This window comes from Acanthaster planci, linkage group LG07 (assembly GCF_054643075.1).
Source record: "Acanthaster planci isolate LZ-2023a linkage group LG07, COTS_SCS, whole genome shotgun sequence".
Lineage (NCBI taxonomy): Eukaryota > Metazoa > Echinodermata > Asteroidea > Valvatida > Acanthasteridae > Acanthaster > Acanthaster planci.
In genome coordinates, this window is record NC_141783.1 from 14,592,934 (window position 1) to 14,616,582 (window position 23,649).

At 42.3% G+C, this 23,649-nt stretch overlaps 1 protein-coding gene across 8 annotated transcripts in view; it reads right to left on the reverse strand.

Moving 5' to 3' along the window:
- Positions 1–23,649, reverse strand: part of LOC110980865 (uncharacterized) — a 123,540-nt gene that overhangs the window by 68,594 nt on the left and 31,297 nt on the right. For 4 of the 8 annotated variants that reach the window (XM_087138834.1, XM_087138840.1, XM_087138833.1 and 1 more), the window contains exons 3-4: positions 14,343–14,429; positions 8,912–10,095 (exon numbers count right to left, since the gene is read on the reverse strand). In XM_087138834.1, the coding sequence (XP_086994960.1) occupies positions 8,912–9,989 (1,078 nt within the window). In that variant the 5' untranslated portion in view covers positions 9,990–10,095; positions 14,343–14,429. Of the gene's footprint in view, positions 1–8,911; positions 10,096–14,342; positions 14,430–20,231; positions 20,303–23,649 lie in introns of all 8 variants that reach the window. The other 4 variants (XM_087138836.1, XM_087138835.1, XM_087138839.1 and 1 more) reach the window with 2 other exon arrangements.

A 23,649-nucleotide genomic window follows, 5' to 3' on the forward strand; every position in this document is an offset into this window, starting at 1 on the left:
GTACATGATGCCAGCCTCCATGTTCTCCTCAGCAGGCAGTGCACGGGGGGCACGGCCCCAGGACTTTGAGCCTCCTCTGTTTCATGGACTGATTTCAGGTGATTGCAATGCTGGATAATGTTTCTCAAATCATGTTCTAGCTGCAAGTTGCATTTCTAAACAATCACTTGATTGGTTACATTTTTTCTCGGTGTCCCTGAGGTGACTTTACAGCTTGCGGCTTTGGTTTTTTTTCTTTTTTTCCTATGATTCAGCTGGGCTTTTTATTACAGCAGCAATTTCACCTCTGACCGAAGCGTCATTTGTTATTTGTGAAGGCACGTCATCGCTCTTTTGTGCAAAAGTAAGGGAAGCAAAATTCAGCACAGCTTTAAAAAGTTTTAAAAGTAATAATGGCCGCACTGATATTCAACTGTCTCATCTGTATTCAGGAAAGGACCTGGGGAATGCCATTGAAAAGAAATGTCAGGCTTCAGAGAAGCACATGTTAACCACTTGCTGTAGGGTTTCCGGTACTGGCTACGTATTCTTTATACACGAGGCCGGGGTCTACGAAATCGGACAAAGGGAACTGAGACATGTAACAAAGACTGTACTTGTAACAAAAGACCAGGCTGCTGGGCATTACCGACATTTTTTCACTCTCAACAGTGGAGATATTCCAGCCTTATTTTGAAACAGTATACAACGGTTTGGGGGATTTAGCGCAAGCGGATTACCACCAGGGACAAAAGTGCTCCACCACCACAGTGATGAGCCACACAGTTATACCCAGCAAGAAATGAGACCGAGGGGTACCCCCCCATCATGTCCAATCCCTATACACATTCCAGACTATTGTTACTTAACACATCCCCCCAAGATGTCTGAAAGGAATTCCCCAGATTCCTGCGAGACAATGACCAACACAAAGCAGGGGGGGTTCTCTCCGTCTCATACCTTGCTGCATATGCACACAGTACCGCTGCAAGCTAATCTGGCCCCCACTGTGCCAGAAAATTACTAAACACCACACAATCTGGGCTCTTGTTACAGGGCAGCAGGCCTGGCTGAAGTACTCCAGCATCAATAGATGTTGTCTGTCAGATTAGAGTAGCCACCAGACAGTCCTTTGTGTGGGTGTAAGTGTCCAGTAAATGAAGATAGGAATTTTCAAAGAATTTTGAAAACAGAAAAAAATGATAATTATCCCGCCCCAGCATCATCAACATTGATAAATGCCACAGGCACGAAGTGGTTAATGAGGAGCTAGTAACTTTACTTATAAATTTCTAATCACAAGTCCCTCAAAATTACAAAAATTTGATCAGAATTAGTGATTTAAATGTAGTATACAAAACTATACATGTAGTGTTGTTTAGCACAATACGAGTTTCTCTAAAATGCGGGGATTTTTCATTTGGACATTTTTGAAAGTATAGGATAGCATGAGTTTGAATTGATTGGATTGTGTGATATCCACATGTATATCATTACTCATACCCGTGAATATTCAAGGACGGCTCTCTGAGTCTTACATGTACCATCAATCAATAGTCTCTAATATGGTACATGTGAAACTGAAATAGCAAGATGTGGGGGGAAAAAAGCGAATCAACCCAAAATTTGTTTTCTCGGAATCCAGACTGGGAGGGGGGACCTATGTATGCAGCGTACATGCACTAGTGGAATGCCACAAAAAACAAAACAAAATGCACACCCGACCTTCATGCATTGGCAGTGGTTCCACTCAAGTTAAGCCACATGGTACTCATTGGGGGAGGGGTCAGGATCCAGACCGACAGTACATGTACTTACATGGTCTCTAGAAGGTTTTCCAATGTAAGCGCTGTTGGTCTGGATCCTGACCCCCCCCCCATGAGTAGCACAGCAGCATATGTGGTTTTGAACGTCATCCAAAGTCTTTATTTCAATTTACAGTTTGCATATCTCTGGAGAGGTTTTTTGTGTCAGTGTCTGGTATTTTCAGAAAGTGCGTCAAAGAGCATTAGCAGTATGTCTGCCAAGAGACTGGATCCAGACAGGCTGTTCTGGAAAGAGGCATCAGGTCAGGTCCAAGGAATTTTACACCTTATTCAATCCCTGTATAAATGGTTAAGACTGGCAACGGACAATATGATCATCACTGAGAGGAAAGAACATTAAAATCCAACTCTAAAACCGGGAAGTATTCACAGCTCGGCTACTGTCAATTTTCCTGTTTCAATAAAAGGTGCACACTAAGCTCCCAAACCATCACATGGTATGACATATATGTAAAGTACACTGCTAACTGACAATTAGCAGTAGAATGGAATTTGTTTTATATTCCCAAACAATGTGACAAATTTTCTCAAACTACGTGTACAACGTGGCAGGAGGAGGAGCTACAATGTAGTCACATCAGCAATCACCAACGGTCCAAAAGTCTTCAACCTCACCTCACCATTACACAGAAAGTGCAGAGCCGAACTGACCCCAATAGAATGACCAGTCTGTTTCCGTTTATACAATTACCGGCTGACAGTTAACCCTACCTCCAACTTGCCAATGATGTGACATCCAATTAGAACCCTATGGTATTTCTGTTCTCCCCTTTGCTGGGTTCTGTCTTGTCCACTCCCGGGTTGCGATTTTAATTAGTCCATGTTCCCCATCACTCGACACAATTAACCTAACCCATGAGTGTTTATTGCAAAATGGAAGGGGGGGAGGGAGGTGATGGTGGGGGATATAACTCTGGGGATACGGGTTTCGTTAGGAATAATTTGGAGTGGGCAGACAATATTCTGGATTGTGTTACTTCGTAGACCAGATTCCTACAAGGCACTGACGACCATTTGATCACACCATAAGTTTTTTGGGGGGCTGGTGTCGGTATGTGGGTCACACACGTTAGATACGAGGCGTGATACATGAGAGACTCTGGCTGAAACTTGGAACTACCCAGTACATGTACATGTATGGTACTGACACATGTACTGTACGTGTTCTCTGCTACCCTCCCTTATACTGGTACATTGTATACTTCTGTTGAAATCAATGAATCTTTACAATATTTGGCTTAATATGAAACTTACAGAGGAAGGAAAACGCATGGAATACTCACAATGATTCGCCAGTGGTTCTGACATAGGATTAACATTCATTATGTTACCCCCGACAGACATATATGCCAAACCATCTCAAATACTTTTGAAACCTTTTTTTTTTTTTGTAAAGACACAGACAATTCCAAGTACTGTACATTTTTGGATCAGGTGGCTGTACAATTTGACTTGTGCCTCAGACTCAAAAACCATTAACCCTCTGCCCACAGGCACCTTGGCCGTTTTCCAATACTCATCTTCGTCTCCGTCTCGGGCTTCCTGTGGGAAACCAATCCTCGATTGTGGGCCTGAAGCATTTAACTTACCATAAATTGAAATGCTGTAATTTTTTGCTCTTTTGCATCTTACTTGATGTTTTGTGGCACTCTCAGACTTACTATTTAGCTTATAACCTCAAAATCAGCAAGTAAACCAACAGTTGAAGCCTGAGATGGAGCTCAAGTCGAGTATTGGAAAACGGCCCTTGTTTCTGACTGCAGTGGGGAGATGTGAATGTGGTCACTCGCGACACTGATTTACGCGTGCGTGACATACAAGATAATGTGAGGCCGTGAGCATGTAACATTTGAAATATGCTTGTGATCCACCTTACGTAAATGCATACTCATCATGAATAGCCAGTCAGTGTCAATTTTGTATTCTACATGACCAGGGGCTAGTGAAGGAATGCGCATGCAGTCCATGGAGTCGAGGTTCCCAATTGCTGTATCTACATGGTACTCATACATATGCTCGTGTACTTAAATTATGTAAATCATTCCAAACTTGAATGTGCACTTTCTTCAATAGATATACAACACAACATGAATAGGTATACATGTAAGTCAAAGTACTGGTACTTAATCTTACATGTCTGGGCAGGAGCAGGCACCTCAACCGACAACCCAACTCACATTCAAACTGAATTTGTTTTTCAAAGGTCGACATCCATTTCTCTAGCGCTGAAAATGAATGTACCGGTACATGTACGGTTCAGCTTGTGAAAGTAAAACTTTTAAAACTTTAAACAGGAATGTTGGTTTTATACACTGCAATGTAGGCCCCTCCTTTTACTTTTTATTCAATTCATACACAAACAAACATATGAGATCACTAAAAAACACAATGATGGCACAGTAGTACTGCACACTGATTTAAGCTTAGCAGCAGCACATCAGGATTTCATTGATACATGTACGTCCAAACCCACACAAATCCAAGTAATGTCCCTGATAACTTCATCCATCAGGCTCCAGTAATCCACAGACTTTAACCGGGAGGCATGTCAACGTGGAGGACGAGGTATCGACCATTTGCAGTTTCTGCAAGCAATAACAAGTATCCAGGCCGGCTTAAACTCATCAACACCATGCCAGCCTCGGTAGGCACGGTGTCCTGAGACCGGACAGCCCTGCCATTGTGCTGAAAGCTCAGAGAGACTCTGCCAGGCAGAGCCCTGTTAGGCTGAACATTGCACTGAGCCACCAGACGTGGGAGAGGGTTGAGTTTTGAACACTTGGAGGAAATCACAGCTCTCGGCACCTCTAAGCTTTGTCACAACAGTTGTTCTTGATAATGCCAAGAACTAAAAGAGTTTTCTTGGGGTTGGGAGTACGTACAGATAGACTGGCATTAAAGAAGACTTTCTTTTCCAATACCCAAGCTCTGGCTGAAGGTTAGCATGTCCAATTTAAGGTTCACTATAAAACACAGAACAGGTTAGAAGTTCATACTTTCTGGAGCTAGACTCAATCCAGTTGCATGCAGAAGTAATTCCATGTTGTGTACTCATTATTTTTAACAAAGAAACATTAAGACAAGCAAACAATAAACACTGTGTTTCAGATTCTACTCGAAAATACTTTTTGAACTAGAGAAGTTTGAATTTTCCCCCAAATATCATCTCGGTCGAAATGTAACTGAACTCACTTTCATATGGTATGGTGCACACAAACGACTGTCCCCCGACAAGAGTACGGTACTTTACAAAGGAAAAAAAAATCTTTAACTTTGTTGCACAGTATTGGCCATCATTCCTAAAAACTGTTTCAATTCATTTCTAGTTGGTGAGCAAAAAGCCAGACAGATGGTTTGTGGTTGTAATTACTCCCAGGAAGTCTTTCATTTCTTTCATCCAAACAGCTGATCTGATGAGAAGTTAAGATGAGCCTTGGGACTGGGGGGGGGAGGGGAGAGACGCGCAACATGTGGGGGTGCAATGATCCATGCAACGCCATATCCCCAAAATAGCTCAAATCACGAAAACAGCAGTTTTTTTCTTACGCCGGCGGTCTGCAATGTGGACAAATCATCCCATACAGAGCATGTGCAGAAATCATCAGTGCAGTGCCCCCCCCTGCTTTTTCGTATAAAGGAATTATTTGACTGTGAGGCTGTGTACATAAAGGGAAGTATGTAAAGTACCGGTGGAAAAGATTGCGTGACACTGAGGGGCTTTCTACCATGCCGCTGTCTCACAATGTCTTAGAATTCGGGGTGTTTTGAGTCCTTATCTGAAGTGCCGCAAAGCGTGCCATTTTGAAAGTTTGGGCATCAAAGCTTGTGATCTGATTACCATAGATTCCTTGTAATAGGTCTTTGTACTGTTTTCCTCACAAGTGCTGAAGTGTACTACACTACATGTTACTCGTAGGTGGATGATGACAAATTTCATGGAAGTATTAAGTTCAGACAGAAAGCTGCTCTCACATAAATGAAGCTTTGTTGACTATACTTTGCTTGAATTTTGTTCATGAATCTTCTTTTATACCCAAAAAAAAAGGATGCAAGAGAGAAAAATGCTGTAAACTGTTGACTAATTAGCCTGTCCGTGATAAGTTTTACCTACACCTACTGTAAAACAAAACCCATAGGAAACTTGTATGGCTAAGGTGCGGCTGTAAAATGATTCTCCATGTTATGAGCCAATTCTAAGGGGAACCTGTGTGAAGGTCACTGTTCCATTCCTTTGGCATACCAGACCTCAGAGATGACAGTGAAAACATCCCAGCTGATCATGACCAACTCCTGAAGGAGGACAGGAAGTGAATGGATCTCAGGTGTGGTAAAGCGCAGGTTTTTTTGGGTACAAATTCTCTGGTGGTTCTCCAAGTTGAAGTCAAGCTGAGACTCAAGTTCCACTGGCTTGGCTTGAATGGAAGCAGACTTTTTGCCCTTAAGTCCCTGAGCCTAGAGAATTAGGAGGGGGGAGGGGGACCGGGACAGGATGACTACCTCTCTCTCAATTCCCTCTGCAAACTGTGTAGATATTTTAGGCCATTCCAAATAACTTGTGTCCTTACTTTTGACAATCTTGGTGAGTGAGGTTCTCTCCTCGGATACCTGCCCTCCTGAAATAAATACATTTTAAGCTGCCAGGTCTGTCAGAGCTGGCTCTGCTGTGAAATGTCATGTATGGCTGGATTATTCCTATAACCTTTCTTCTTTAGAAAAATGTATGGGAGCTGGGATTAAATGGCTATTGTGTGTATCCCTTACAACGCCTGTTTTTGTGGACTGGAGACTGGACACCCAAGGGATGAATCAAGAAGGCATTCTCTCCCATCAAGCCAATTTGCAGGGACCCAGAGTGCTTGGGGTCTGGGGAGGCCATGGTTGGCTACAAGTGGAGCTGGAGTTACCAGTGTTACTGTCCAGCCTCTTGACAAACTGAAGCTCTAGTCCAGAGCATTTTTTTTTCAATGCAGTTACAACATTTCCAGCTTAGTCAATTTGCAAAGGCATTAGTGAAGGTTGAGTCAATGGCAGAACACCACTGTGCTAATACTGCGTCCAATGAAGATCAAAATTGACTTGTGAATGAGGTCTTCCAAGAATAAATATCTGAAGTACATGTACCATACATGGACAAGTGTACATCTATTCAAAATTCTGTCTTTCTCTCACAACCCAGTTCCTTGATTGTCATAAATGTAATTGTTCAAAGTTCTTTTACGTATCACACAGAATAAGAGCAGGCTGCTTACAGGGAAACTGCCGGTTTACTGTAACCCTGTTACATGTCTGCTTACAGAAACCATTACATATACCTTGCAGGTCAGCTGATCTGGCTTCTGATATGACAGTCCCCCCCCCTCCAACTCCAAAAAAGTTCTGCTGACTGCAATGAAGTCAACTGCAGGAACAGGCCAAATGCCCCCATGGGACAGAGTCTCCTGTTTCGATTGCATTGAGGTGGCAAGAAAGAGAACCACATGCTGTAATAATTTATTACTTTTAACCCGCCCGCCATCTTCCACATTGATGCTCCTAAGCATGAGCTGCACTACAGGTATGTGTAGGCCTACATGGTGGCTGCAGCTGAATCTGCTGTTTTGCGGCTCTGTTTTTTTTTTATTTCTAATGTGGGCGCGTTGGGATGAGTAGCCCTAGCCAGAGATGAATATCCATTTGAGACATGGCCTGTGATGCAGAATGAGGCTTGTGTCCAGAACAAGCTGGTGACTATAGTATTAAAACCTGTATCATGCAGATCTCAACTGCGACTTCAGGGAACAAGACTTTTGTGTCAGTGGGCCAGGACATTAAAATAAAGGCTGAGTCCCCAACAAATCCCATGCTCAATCTCATGTCATCAAGACTCAGCAAGAATGGCATGCTGTCCTGGGGGGGATAGGGAGAGAGTAGACACACATGACCAGGGTGTGAACACTCTTACCTCTGAGACTCTCCTTAGTCAATGCCAAGATTTGTTTAGATTTGTTTCCAAATTTTCAACAAAAAATGAAATGATATTAGCAGAAATTTTTGATACAGAGCAGTCATGGAGAGGGCTGATAACCCCTGCCACACAGAGACCACACTATTAACCCTTTGATATTGCTTTGATTTCCTCCCATCCATCACTGGCACGCTGCAACATTCACTGATGGAATACAGATGGATGTGCAACCTGACCACTCATATTTTGGGTGGAGGTACATGTACATGCAACGTGGGGGGCAAAAAGGAATTTCATGGACAACAATCTCTCCCTCTAATATTGCATATTTGCACTGAAGTCCGGTTACACTCCCTACATTACAGCAATTTGTGAATGGCATACCTTGAAGTCATTAACTGACAAACAATGTAGGGTCTGGCATCCCGACTAACAGACACATATGCACAACATAATCATGCCATGTTCTAGCCTGTGAATACTTTGGTCATATCCATGTAGGCACAGTTCCCAATTGGAATACTTGGGGGTGCTACCAACATAATGAAAACCCTCTCCAGCTTTGTTAACAACACATGCCACCTTGGCCTCATAATTAGCACCCCAAAAACTTGGCATAAAGGGAGAAAAACCTATAGTAACAGATCATTTGCAGGACTCCTTGAAGCAAAGGGGTGTCGATGAATGACAAAAGGCAATGTTTGCAAACCAGCTAATCTGGCATGCATCATGTACTGTTACTTCAAGGGCTCCCATGGAAAACCTTTGAAATGAACACATCGTCCTAAGTAAATGTAACATTCGTGAAGATTTGAGATTATGAGGAAGATCAGTGCTTTCAGAGCCACAACTTGAAGTTTTCATTCAGTATGCTCAACACTACTGAAGGTGTGGAATACAGTCTTTAAAAAAATACTGAAACGCAACCGTCTTAATGAGTGCTACGGAGGGCCTCAGTAAGGCCATGTGAGGCAGCTAGCAGTGAGTGTACATCAAGCTCCTCCATGATCACTATACAGGGTCTGTAACCAATTTACAGTTGCAATGTGAGCTTTTTTGTCCACAACTCATGAGAGAAGTATAATGCTCTTTCCTGAAAGCACGATGCAAAACTGCACCCAATAAAAAAACCCATAAAATCCCCAGGAAATTGGACACTTACCGTCTTTCTTCTTTTCCAGATTTTCGGTAATGGACACCTCTTCAACTGAATGCTGGGGGCTTTTGGCCTCCAAATCCATAGGATCTATCAGGGGCTTTTGGGGTTGCTGTTCCTGCTGCTGCTGGTGAAGAAGTTGCTGCTGCTGTACCTGTTGCTGCTCGTGCTGTTGTAGTGCCTGCTGCTGTAGAAGTTGCTGCTGCTGCTGTTGTGCCTGTTGCTGTTTTTGCAGGAGCTGCTGTTGCATTTGCTGCTGTTGCTGCTGTATTTGCTGCTGTAATTGCTGCTGCTGTTGGAGCTGCTGGAGTTGTAGTGGTCCTGGCTGTGTGCCTGGACTCTGTTGCACTTGTATCTGCTGACCCTGTTGTGCTATCTGGGCTTGCTGCAATTGCAGCATTTGCTGTTTTTTATGCTGCAACTGCTGCTGCACAGTCTGCAGTTGTTGCACAATGGGCTGCTGCTGTTGCAGCTTGAACGCCTGCTTCTGCTGCTGGTCCAGCAGCTGCCGCTGCAGCAGTTGCTGCTGTGTCCCTACTTGCTGCTGTTGCTGCTGCTGCTGTAACTGCACTTGTTGAATTGGCTGGTTCTGGGCCTGAGTTAGTACCAGCTGTGGCTGTCCCTGTATCCGCAACCCTTGCTGCTGCAACTGCTGCTGCAGCTGCAGCTGCTGTTGGACTGTCAGCTGTTGCAGCTGCTGAGGCGTGATGGTGTGCTGCACTGTTGGCTGCACTGACTGTATCGTCTGTGTCTGAATGGGCTGCAGCGTCAGCCTCGGCTGGGGCACTTGCTGGATCTGCTGGACCTGAATGATGGTTGGTGTCACCATCGTGGTCTGTGGAATCGTCACAAATGGAAAAGCTGACATGATCACCGATGCGGTCCTGTTACCAGTCAAGTTGACAGGTACCGGTGGCAGGGGTGGGGGTGGTGGTATTGGCACCTCTGCTGCCGTTGTGGTTGAGGGGGGAGGGGATTCCCGCTCCTCAAACAGTGAGTACGCCATGGCCTCGGGGCTACAAACACTCATGGAGAAATCCATCTCCGACTCACCACCACCCAGGGGAGACGTGGGTTGCTCCATCCTGATGGCCAGGTATTGGGTAGGGGAGTTTGTCTGTATGTCTGCTTTGGGGTTTAAGCGTGAATGTCACTCACAAGCAGTGGTGAAGTGGATGCAGCATCATTTCCTGTATGTATAGGAATGATAAATAAGGTGGATTAGGCTCAGAGGTACACACTGCATTTCATGTCAATGATCATGTCAATGTCACTTCCTTTCCTTGCTTTTAACAAGGTCAAGATGGATATTCAAAAGAGTTCTAGCACTGGAAGGTTACTATTTCTAATTCTAGCAATCCACAAAAGTTAACAGAGTGACTATGAGAATGTTTCTTTTTAATCTATGGCTGTGTCCGAAACAGGTTTCAGGAGCTACCGGTACTCGTACGGCTACTGTAGGTCTCCGTGTATTTCCAAAGGAGTGTAGACCTACATGTAGACCTACTGGGCACAATCCTGGACAAAATAGTTGGAACACCTTGTGGGAAGCGCGGTGAAAAGATCCCCCCGTCTCCCGCATTCAATGTTACGGTCATTTATTGGGCCAAAATTCGACCCAGCTTACCCAATGAGAAACAACACTGACAGGGGGAGAGGGGGGAGGCATGTTCCAACGAGATTTGTCCAGGATTGTAGCTCCAGACAACAAATTCGGGTGCAGCCTTCGTCTGGAGTCAGGCCAGTTTAAATACTGTACACTGAGGAAGCAATTTCAGGTGCAACTCTCGAGTTGTTTACCAATCCCTTCTCAAAGACCAAAGTATCATTTCTTGTCTTCAATTTTGTCTTTTGTAAGCACGCCCAAAAATGATCTTCCTGTGAAGGGAAGTCTTCAAGGGAAAATTTCCGCAAATGATTTTGGCCCATGCCCTGAACTTCAGGCCAAATTCACTGATGGTCAGACAGGTTGGAGGTTTGGTGGGTGGACCATAGCCAATGGCTGAGGGAGGGGGGGGCTTACCGCAAAGACGCAGGAAATACGGAATCAACACAGTGGCAGTAATTAACATGTGCTGACCTATTTGAAATTCTAATGTCAAACCAAAGGCCTGAATGAATTTGAAAACTGAACTGACACCGCAACCCGCAGGGGCAAGTCGCAGCCCCTGGATGCATCCTTGGCTGACAATGAGCCATGTGTCTGACGAAGGATTTGGCGTGATACCAATCTTTGTGGCTAAAGTTTATTGGCACGATATTCCAGTTCTTTCTTTTGCATGTTTCTGATGTGCAACACAAGTGTGTAATAATTCTTAACTGCAGCTGTTGACGTCTGTTTGTACTTGATATTCTCATTGAGAGCAAGGAAACATTGCTGTTTTGATGGTTTACACGTACAAGAATGGAGTTTAAGGGGACTATTGCACAAGACAGGATTTTTTCTCTCTTTTATTTATTTAAATCTTTAGCAGTGAAATCATGATGACGATGATTTCTTTTTGAAATTGTATACCTGTGGCTTGACTGTCTGACAGGGTAGGAGGAACTTCTAGTGTTTGACAAACGGTAGTTGTCACAAGCTTTTAATGACCACAACCCAAAAACTGACCATATGAAATTTTGACTGCATTTGACACAATCTCAATGCATTTTTTAAATTTTAAAACATTTTCTTTCGTTTCTTAAAAAGGATGCAAGAGATACATGTACATGTATCTTTAAATTAACAAACATGTACGTACTGCCTACTGCTGACAGTTTCAACTGTTTTCCTACAGATCCCGGTAACTTAGAAAAAGACAATGCTTCCAGAATAAAAAAACAAAACTCAAAACTTCAACTCCCAATAATCCATATTCTGAAAAAAGAAATCTTCTCTGTGAGTTGAATATTCTTTTAGCAAGGTGTGTGAAAGGCCCACATGTATAAAGCTTTAACAGCATGCCAACTTGAACTCGCGATTAATTATTCTCTGACTCATGTTCCCATGACAACAACGTGGGAAGAGGAGTCCACATTCCTGCCACTGGTCGAGAGCACGGGAACCAGTGATTCCTTCAAACAAACAAATTCCATATTCCTCTCCTATCATTAGCCCTCACATTAAGCTGATGGACGATGTTTGTCTGCACGGTATTCACATGAACATACGCAACAAGGAACAGCAACACGGGCACAGACCTAGCCTCTGGCATTGCACTCCACTTCTGAGAACAGTTATGTGCAAAGTCTAGGGTTCACAAACAAAGTGCGCACGCTAGGTCTAATCAAATGATTCCCAATCGATCTTCAGCTTGACTCACAGGGGGCACCGTTGCAAATTTCATTTGGGGTTTAGACAGCTTCTTCACTCCTTTCGATACAGGATTCATTCCAGGGAAAGATTGGAACGGTATACCATTCAATGGTTGCTCACATTTTCCTTTGTTACTGAAAATATATAGAATTCTTTTCAATTAACAAACTGATATTTTGATGCCAATACTTGAAATCACTTCTGGCAAAGGAAGTGTATTTATTTTCTCCAACACGTGCACCTCCATCACTTACACATACATTTACATTTTACATGTAGTTTTAAACTACATACATCAACCTGAGAAATTTGGAGGACGGAGAGCTGAACGAGACCTAGACCCTTGATGATTAAATTCAGCTTGCCCTTGAATTATACAAACTTGGTGGACATTAAAATATTCCGGACACTGTTGAGGTAAATATCAAAGCGATGATGAGAAGCTGATCCACACTGTAGAATCACATGCCAGTGAGATGGGCCAACCCGCCCACTGAAGATCCCCTCAGCCTTGAGACAAAACCATATGCTGCTGGTAAGCCTGACAGGCATTACAGCCACCCAAGATTTTTTTTCTCGCTCTCTCCTCTCCTACTTTCTCTCCATCTTCAGATTTGGAACCTGGATCTTCACATTTTGTTTTCGCATCAGAGTCCCTGCTCCCCATAAACCTAGTGCCAAGTTAGATACCAACTTCTGGAAACACTGCCTTGAAGTGAGCAACTGCTGTAACACATGGTGGACAAATGCTCCAACCCCCCCCTTCCCCCCAAATGAGAAGAAACTCTTCAGATCGGAGACCTGACCTGGCATTTATCGAGTGATTTTCTTCTGATGCTTTTAAGGGACCATGGCCTGTAAAAGTGGGCATAAAGTTGGGTCAAAACTGTTCCACATGGGTACATCTGAAAAAAAAAAGCTATCAGGTTTTTGCCTCCTGTTCAAATCTTGTACAAGTACACGTACATGTACTGGTACATGATGTCATAAAAAAAAGGTGTGGATATAAAAAACAGGTGTGAAAATGAAAGTTCAATTTAGATAAACCAAAAGCAACTGGGTGAAGGGCAATGCATTTTGCCTGATGAAAAAATACCATAAACAACACCCCCAAAAAAATTAGAAGTCACCGTTTCATTGTGTCAGACTTCCCAAACTATGAACAAAATTTCCATCAGATGAAGATTTTACACAGTATAATGACTGATCCACTTTTTCCCCTCTCAATCAGCAGTGGAGATATAAAAATAGCTATGGCAAGGGCCGCTTTTTGTAACCGCAAAGACAGGCAAAGCATGCAGGCTGGGTTCCACAGCCAGGGTCCTGTAGCGTCCAGCAGGTGTACGTGTACAATGAGCCTGTGGCCCAATTCTAGTCAGACAGTCCACTGCCCATCAGAGCCCCCAGCTCTGCCTGCCACGTGGACCCAGTGGGTAACATCACAATATTTGTCCCCTCGGTAATTGCCAACCCTCTCTCCCCCCCCCGACTACAGCCACCAACCACGATCATAACATGCTGGAATGCTTGGCATGCCTTGTTCCTCATTTCTTTCCTTTTCCATTCCTTTGCTCATGGAGTCGTGGGCGACTGACAGCCCTCAATCCCCCCCCTCTCCATTTCTCCCTGTGCCTTCTAACCTTTTGTATGTGCCTCCGAAGCCTTATTATTCACAGTAAATTTGAAATTTATGTCAGGCCAGGCCGGCGGTGGCATGTGCCTGGCGTGTGGCAGACACGCTTCTGATGTTATCTGGGGCAAGTAAGCCAGCTTAAATTATGCTCGGCCTTTTCCCCCCATTGTGAAGGGTACAGCCACAACCTCTCCTCCCCCCCCCCCGAAAAAATTGAATATCAAACTCCAGCAGCCAAGGACACAAACTAGCATTGTAAGAAGTTTCGAAATGGAAAGGGGGCAGTGGGCATATGCTTGTACCACTAGATTTAGCCAATGGCATGGGCACACTTCATTTCAGTACATGGATTTCATTCGTGTCTGTCATTTCTTTCGGACTTTCATGTTTTCCCTCATTGGCATCTGAAGTTCCACTTAAAATTTCTAAATGGTTAATGTAGCTTGTGTTAACAGTTCTACAGGTGCAGTGACAATTGAGTAAAAACCAAACGTACATGTACTTACGTTTTGTTATTGGTGATGCTTGTAAGCATGTCCAGATTTCACATTTGGAAACGGCAACATCAGTTTGTGAAATGTGTACATGTAATTCTGCACGCGGAAAAAAAAGATTAAATGAACAAAGAAAATGTTTTTCCATTAAAACTGAAGCACAGAGACAAAGACAGGTCAAAGAATTCATGAGAAGCCACTGCAATTCAAGTCATCAGTTTTGGGAAACAAACTCAGACAGGTAAAATTTGGGTCCGGGAAGATGTTTTACCTTCAAACTCTCGTCCCGAACAACTGCTTTGCTGTCATACACATGTATGTCCTAGAACTAATGCACACATTCCTGTGTGGTTCCTTCTTGGTGGCGTGCTGAAATGTACCAGTTTGCGATATGAGTGCTGAACTGCAGGCTACAGGATGTGTTTCCTACTCTGTAGTTCTGCTTTTTCTTTTGATTTTGTTCACAGTTAAATCTATTACCTGTTACAAATACATGTACAAGTGCATACAAAGTAAGCCATTGAAAAGAGGGGCAAAAATCCTCGGGATTTCAGGCCTATATTATGGGTGAAGAGAAGAGGCAGTTCCCCTTGCAAGAGACACATTCTAAGGCAACTTTCAAGATCGAACCTCAGCCACGAATAAGGCAATAGAGGTCATGGCTTCTGTAAAAGGTAAACTCTTGGTTTTCATAGTTCAGTCCTATTCAGATGCGATTCTGCACACAGTAGCAGGAATGGGAAGGGAGGGGGGGTATTCAGATTGTAACAGAATGTTGATTTTAAAAGTGAAACCCGGATGTCGGCCGAAGCTAAATCAGGATGATGAAAAATGATTTGAAATGGGACAAGAATTTTATTTTGAAAGCCTGGCACACAAAACTCTAGTGATGCCCTTGGCTGCATGCACCTTAAAAAAACACAAACAGTAATTAAAAACCTGCAAGTAATAACAGAAAACAAAAATATGTTCCAATTACTTGAACTAATGGCCTTGGCCAAATGTTTCTATATGAACTTTTCCATATGTCGCAAGGGACTCGGCCTCCCTTTTTTGCCTTTGGAAGCATGTGCTCCTTTAGCTGGTATCAAGGTCACCGATTAAGGGCTGGCTGACAGCTATTAGTCCAGGATTTGAAAATGATCTCAGATTTATGCTCCATTGGAAGGCTGTCTGAATCGTGCAGGGCAAATCCAGGATGATTTTTCCATTTGAGACCCCCTCCTCAGTTATACTGCCAAAGTAAATCATTTGAGGTGTAAGGTGATGTTATTTTGCGGGTGAGGGATTTCTGTACACAAAATCACTGTGCAAGTTGTGTGCAAATCAACGGGCAGATGTTTGCTTTGGAACTGAGTTTTGATAGTGCTACAACCAAAATACTAAATTTGAAATCCTAGAGGAATTAAAAAAAAAAAGGGAGCCAGCTTTGATGGAGATTTCTTTACTCAATGGTGCACACATTGCACACAAGAAGAAGCTCCTTTTGAGCTGAGGTTCAGTGAAGTCATTGGCAACATACTGGCAGACATTCTGGGGATCCTGTGAGTTTTGATGCATTACAGATTGCCTTTGGACTAAGTTCAAATCCTCCAATTGACAGCATTTCTTTTGAATTGATGTCAAACACCATTTTAATACTGTACACATTATCGTTGCCCTCATGTGTACTGAGGCAAATGAGAAGCTACACATGTAGGCCCTACATGTAACTGCTGCATCATTACTGTACTTGAAATCACCGTACTGACATGTGTTTTCCTTTAATTACAAGATTCTTGCCTCATTGCTTTCCCCTTGAGCACAGATCCCTTGTAATTTTCCTCTTCATCAAGCAATTGTGTAACAATGCAGGAATGCCCTGAGGTGGATGTGGTTCAACAAACCACCAGAGCAGAGAGGAAGAGCAATATGATTCCAGTACACTGTAAAATGCGACTGGACGTATTTTTGATGGAACAACCAAGGTCAAAGTGTCCAATGTACACATACCGTAATACCATGTACCGGCACACTAGTATGTCTGTGTTGAAAATATTGTTTCACTCTGTATACTGCCCTCTTGTGGTCAGATTATAAATACCCGTTCTTTGACCAACCTGTACTAATGTGATTTTTTGACACCTTCTGAAAACCTTGACTTTGTACACTGTACTGGTGTGTACACTGCATTATTTTCATACACAATTCTACAATCAATGAATTTTACAAAATTTCCAAGTTAGCCTGGTACTACCCCTGTTTGCCGTGTCAGTAAGCTTTCTTGGAACCTTAGCAATTTCAAAAGAAAGCATTGGTTGAAAGGTGCATGTAATATCTCCCTTTCTACAGACCAAGATGTGCAAGGTACGGTAAGATGGGGATCCACAATGTAAAAATTCCATTCTACAATACTCTGGTCTAGATCACCAAAATTAAACATGACAATACATGTATTTCTGGCAGTATGAACGGCCTTGGTTCCCATTGATTCATGTAGTAGAACAAACAATTTAAAAGACATACTACAATGTATAAAACGGTAAGTGTCCCCCAACATGGAAAATCAAATCAATGAAGGAACAACAGAGGACTGAAAATGGGAATTAACAACGAGGTTTCTCCCACGAGTAACTGGAGGGGGTCAGAGAATTTGTAACTTACATACAGGTAATCTCACAATCCATTTGGAGCAAATAAAATTACGGGTCAAAATTACCTTCCAGGGAGCTAAATTCACAGATCTTTTCTGGCTGAATTGATGTGGACACCTTCTTATCATAAACCTCATTAATAAATCATAAACATCCCTTTCCCCCAAATTTTCTTTGTATCTGCAACGTGGTGCTCATAAATTGTGCTCAAGATAACGTGGCACACACCATGCCAACACGTACCCCCACAGTTTGAAAATAATCGATTAAAGCCCAAACCTGACCGCTGACCCCCACATCCTAAGTCAGACCTCTGGTGGCGCGGACTTGGAAAATGAATAAAATGAAAAGTGTGACAACATGTTTATGAGCCAGCATAGCGCACCAGCATAGCGCACCAACTATATGATTGATGTGTCCAATTTTGACGGTTGTAGGGTGTTACTTAAGAATGTGGCAGGGATGTGGGTTTGAGGCGTATTTCACCGAAAAAAATTGACATGTGGGCTTAGTGTTGGTTTTTCATTGAATGGATGACACAATACTTCTTGCAAAACAGGCACACTATTCAAGAAATATTTTGCTAAATGCACATAATTTTATATCTGTGAATTTGTAATTAGTTTTTTGGGGGGGAAAGGAATTTGCGGAAAAACTACAGTAAATTAATTTTTCCTGAGTGGTAAAAAGCCTGCTAAGAATGTGGAACTTCAATGATCTACACATACAGCGTACAAAATTTTCACAGACATTTTTGTGGAAAATACATGTAGGCATGCATGCAAGGCACGTGTGGCAACAAACAAGTTGATGATGCCATAATTTGCTCATGGGATACCGGGTACCACCGGCCAGATGAAGCAAAGAGATTCAAAACAAACAAGAACTCTTGCATAGCTACCATTTTCATATTCCCATGTATCCAAAAGCTCCCATTTAAGTACCGGTTCATGAACATAAATAAAATCTGTAAAAAAAAGGGAAAAAAAGGTTTCGGTTTCCAAGCATTTCCTAGGCCTGAAACCTAACCTAATTCTATTCCTTCCTGCTGAACGGTGAGACGAATGACTGGCACACAACCCATGGTCCCCCAGAGTTTCTATGCGTGGTCCATAAACAAAAATGGTCCCCCGGTGGATGCATGTTATTCATGCTCTGCTCACTTGATTGCGATACAAAGTTCATATATCAACCTCTACATGCTATAATCCCAGAACACCACGTTGCTGAACCGAAAAAAAGGGAACTTAATGATTGATGGCAACAGTGTAATTCTTTATTCCTTGATTTGAATCATAAGGGTCATAAAACTTTTTAACCCCAAATCATTATCTTCAGAAGGGCATCATGTGAAATATATTTTAACGAATAGCGAGCACCACTTCGATCTCTAACTCCAGTAAGCTGTTACACCTATGTACCAGATACACTGTCCCCTGATATTGCTGAAGAACCGAAATGTACAGGTACCAAAGCTTTTCAAAATCTTCACTGTACATTGTCAGCAGAACACAATTTATGGTCAACAGAAATTCTTACAAAATACAAGTAAGTAGTTCTTAAGGGTCAGCTGAAGAAAAAAAATACACGTAGGGGTAAGGAGGGACATAGCAACACACTTCTGTAAAAATTTCTCTGGAGAAAAAAAAAAAAGCTCTGGGGCCTTTAACTTGGGAGATCAGTTACACGTGTGTGAATACCATCAGCTGCTATGATTGATTATGAAATCGTCCATGTGTGGGGGGAACAGCAGTAGGGCTCCTGAGGTAGACCCAGGGGGTCCCTGTGTTCCCCCAAAACTAGACCTTCAGAATAAAAAATAATTTACACAGCAGAACACATGCTCTGAAGATTTGGGATTTATTGCCACTATTTCCCTGAGCAGGCTCTGCTGGCTTTTTTAAAGATTAGCAAACAGGGAATACAGAAAAAAGGCAAATACTTTTTAAGTGGCACATTAGACAGAATATGCACAACACAGTCCCAAAGTGTTCCACCAACAGTCAATTTTTTCTTACTCTGAATCATCTCCGAGCACTGTATAAACAGAAAACCTTTGAATCCAAATACAGAGGCAATGTGAAGTTTTCAATCATCTCTGTTCCCCTTTCTATGCCAAAAACTTTCCACAGACGAAAAGAACATCTAAAATATCCATTATTCCAATTGGAAAAATTAAGATGCCGACCTTGTGAAATATCTGAATAAATGTTAAAACTTAGAATGGACAGTAGACTGTCATTTAAACATTATAAAGATCCACCTTCTCGTAGTATGCATAGAATGTTTGATGTGCAGAGATTAATGGCAGACATGTACATGTACATGTACAGGCAATGTATACATGTACTCAAAATACAGGAAGTAACTTGAATGTTCACGAATGGTTAACACTGAAACAAATCTGGTGTACCACACATGCAGTGGTGTTGGTTGGGGTGGTATCTTCTGTATTATATGTGAGATTGGGAGAAAATGAAATCTCCACGAAATAGTCACCAAAGGTTACGATACCCATTTCTTGAGTTTGATATCAAATGTTATGTGTAAAAACACCATAAAGGTAAGCTTGGGATTTTCCAGATTTTAAAACCAGATTGATTGAAACATCCTGAAATCAGATAAATCATGATGAAAACATCCTGAAATCAGGAAAGATCCTGACAAATTTCATACCGCACCAGTAACTACATGTACACCAATAAATACGACCTCCATTTCTTGCCAGTTTCAGAACAAAACCCCATCAACGATTTAATCCTCTCAAACCATTTTGTTTTGAAACAATTTCTTTTTTCTAAATATCCACCATGGCACCTCAAGGCCTCCATCCATAAATCTACCAATCTGATTATATATCAACCTGGATGTCTTTTTTGTGAGTCTGAGTAGCATCTGGTTCTGTCAGAGCTTTTTTGTTCCCCAACCCCCCCCCTTTGGCTGACCAGTTGCTGGTAGTAAATCACAGGGCCGGTTGGGCCATGGTTAAACCCTCGCTGTTTTGTGAATGGGATGGCAGCATGTAGTAGTATGTCCCACCAAGGGGAATCAGGGGTGTTTTTTTTTTTACTCCATTGGTATGCAGTGGTCAAGCTGGTCAAGCTCTCTTTGGCCTCTGGTCATTTTCAGGTATGACCTGATGGGGCCATGTTGTGACTGCTAACAAAGTGTTGTGACAAATAAGCAAGAGGCTCCTGCAGTGTCTCAGAGAATGGAGTTGAAAAGGCCAGAGATGAGAAGTGAATGTATAGGCAGCAGGCACACATACCGGTACATGATGTGCAGCATTCTTCACATTGAAAGACCACTTGTGCGGTTGCTGACTTACATGTATGTGACCTGTCACCACAAAATGAGCTGAAAGTTACAATTTTCCAAAACTTTGATATTGGTATTTTTGAATTCAGCAGAAAAGGGCCTTTCTAATGGTACATGTAATACTTAGTATAAAAGCAGGGTAACACTGTGAAACATTTCTGACCAGGCACAAATAATGCTATGATCAAAATTAGTAAAAAAAAATTCACATTTTTAAATACACGTATCTTATCAGGCACTGTTACAAGTTTGGAATTCAACAAAAGATGGGTTACTCTTTCCAAATATTACAAACCCCCCAAATGACTTCTCCTTCAATTTTTGACTTTGAACCATTATAATAGGAAATAGCGGAGTGTGACTTTATACTCATTTGTTTGTAAACATCAGGTGTGACAATGATCTAAAATGTAATTCGCTGCACAGCTTATAAACTCTGCAATTTGATAACAGATGTAACAAACTCCAGACCTAGGAGTACACTTTTTGTGAAGGCTCTGAAATGGCTTCGCCCTTTTGCCAGAAATTACTATTAAAAAGGGCAAAATTTGTTAGGGTAGGTGGGCTAAAAACAACAATTAAAAATCTTGGTTCACAATTTGAAATCTTCCATCCTAAAGAACTGTACATCTGGTTTTGCACTACAAGACTGCTGGGGCGTCGCCAGACCACTTTGAATGACCGGCAACGCAAAAAAGATTGTATTGTAGTCTGATTCCCTAGCCCAAACCTACCTGACATTTTTCATTTTGCCGACAGACCATAATTTGCTGACAAAGCTAACCAATGGGGTGGGGGTGACACCCCTGACACCCCTCCCCCTCTAGTGACACCCCCGTGCCAAAGTGGACCAAAATTGATAACCCTCAATCAAATGAACACCTACCCTTACACACTGTATACACACACAAAGGCTTACTGGTACATGTAGGTGTACCTAGGACATTGTTACTATCAGCAAATATAAATAAACTCCAGGATGAAGAAGGGGGATAGTAACTACATAAGGAACCATTGTACTGTTTCTTTTAGCTCGGGCAAAGAGGATTATTTGAGAAACACCAGGCCCTACATTTTCTTCTTCCTTCTGGAATGATGCTCTATATGTGCAGTTACTTCTTTGAAAAGTTCAAAGGTGTCTTTCCTTAGAGAAATTCCTTCAACTGTTTTGAGAGTTCTCAACCGTAGTGATGTGTTAAATGCACACTAGTCCAAATGACCAATAGTTAGAGTACATGTGCATGGATTCAGTAGAGCAAGTGCTGCATTGCAGTGGACAGTTTTCGACAGTGGAGCCGCACTAAAAAATAACAAGTTTCTCTTCCGTGCATTTTCTCCAGATGTAGCCCTAAATCATCGTCAGTTAATGATGCTGCCGCTTGCGGCTGGAAGCCAGCCAAACCACCAAAGTCGGGAGACTGAGACGTTAAGAGAAACACTGGAAAGATGAGCAAACCCAGGCTGCTTTTTTTTACCAGTAACAAATTACAGCAGTTTCCTATAAATAAGGTTGGATTGAGATGGGATGTTTGTGAGCGTGGGTGTCTCGGTACGTGTGTGCACGTGTATTTTCGCAGTGGGATTGTGGGAACATTCGCCCATTTGGAATCCATCTGTTAGATATGAGTGGCATTCTATGATGACATTCTTCAGACTGGCGAGGGAGACCTGTTTCAAGAAATGATATTATTCACCAATGGTGGGCCTGACACCACAGCTGTTTGGTAGGAAAGGTGAACTGAATTCTAGTTTTGGGTTCCTTTCTTTACTTATCATAATACATTAATAGTCAGCAGTGGGATCAGCATTAGGGTGGCTGATGGTTTCAAGCTCATCACAGCTTCTCTCACAATACGTTCCACTTAGCAGCACCGTGGAAGTGCAAAGTTTAGTTTGAACGCAGCACAGAAGTTTACAAAGGAGGGACAGTGAGCAAGAGCGTTGTGGTGAGTCCAACACAAGCCCCTACAAGTCCATCACAACTAAAGTATCATTCAGTCACAGGTCAACTCACAAACTACACATATTCAAACGCGGTTTCCCAAAGCAGTCGTTCATCACTGTTCACCCTATTACATGTACCAGTACCTTCAAAAGGTCTTCTGCAAGGACTTGTGACTGGACTTGCACTGGTCACAACAAGGATAAGCAGAGTCATGCTTTGATTTTTTGGGGGTGAAGAAAAAAAAAATAAGCTTGTGGCTGGATGTCCACTTTCTTTTTCTCAACAATCAAATTAGTCACGCAGAATTTTTCTGCTCAGAGGAAACACAGCCCCTGCTGGGTCCATCCACGTGCCGTCGATGACGGGGATGATACCGATTCGGGCGAGATTGGGAAATGGCAAAGGTCCACGCAGCACGTATCGATTGTCATGGACTGGGTGGAATTTTAACTACTTCAGCATACTCATGCTTCAGAGGGGATTCAGTTCCTTCCACGTGGAATTAGCCAAACTAATGCACTCTGGAGTCATCTGAGTCCAAATTTGAGTAAAGGCACAACTGTTGCTCAGTTGAAATACCCAAATATGAGAAACTGATGACAATGGAAGTCTAATCATCTATGTACAGGATCTGTTTTTCAACGCAGTATGACAAGCAATGGGTCCTCTTAATTTCACCGTGGCAGAGTAAAAAAAAAAAAAGCAATGCACCATGAGTGTCAGTCAGGTTTCTTGTTACAACTACTATTATCATACATGTATTTTCTTTCAAATTCTTCATTTTCTAACAACAAACTGTTGATTTGTTGCTCATGGCTCATAGAATTCTGAGGGAGATTTGCTTCAAATATTTTTTTTTATAGCTACTGTTACATGTGGTAAATTCTAGACAGATTTTGAGAAAACAGCAGTAATTTAAAACCCAATACACTGGCATAGAAACATTCTATGCAAAGGTACAATACCATATGTTCCACTAATTACTGAAAAATATTTATCCCGCGAGTCTGCATGAATCACGTGGATCAATTTTATTTTTCTTTGAGCATGCCCAGCACCATCACTGATCTCCCACTGAATGCCACAGTCAAATATTTATAACACCAACGTGATCTTAGGAGGCTGAGAGAGTGCACCCTTGTGCCCATATTTCTGGGGTGAATCACTGCAAGCAGCCTCACCATTATGTCAAATACACTGACAGTCAACCCAAAGGAAAATATGAAGCTACTGGATTTTGAGGTAATTTCATTATCCATCTGCCTTTCCTGGTGAAGGTCAATATCTTTTACATTTATAATTTTTTTTGGGGGGGGGAGAGTTTATTTACATGTTAGTCTGGTTCTATGCATGTAAAGTGTCGTGTGATGAAGAAAAAGGTTTTAACTGCAGGCAATCTTTTAGACTGCAGGTCTACGCAAAT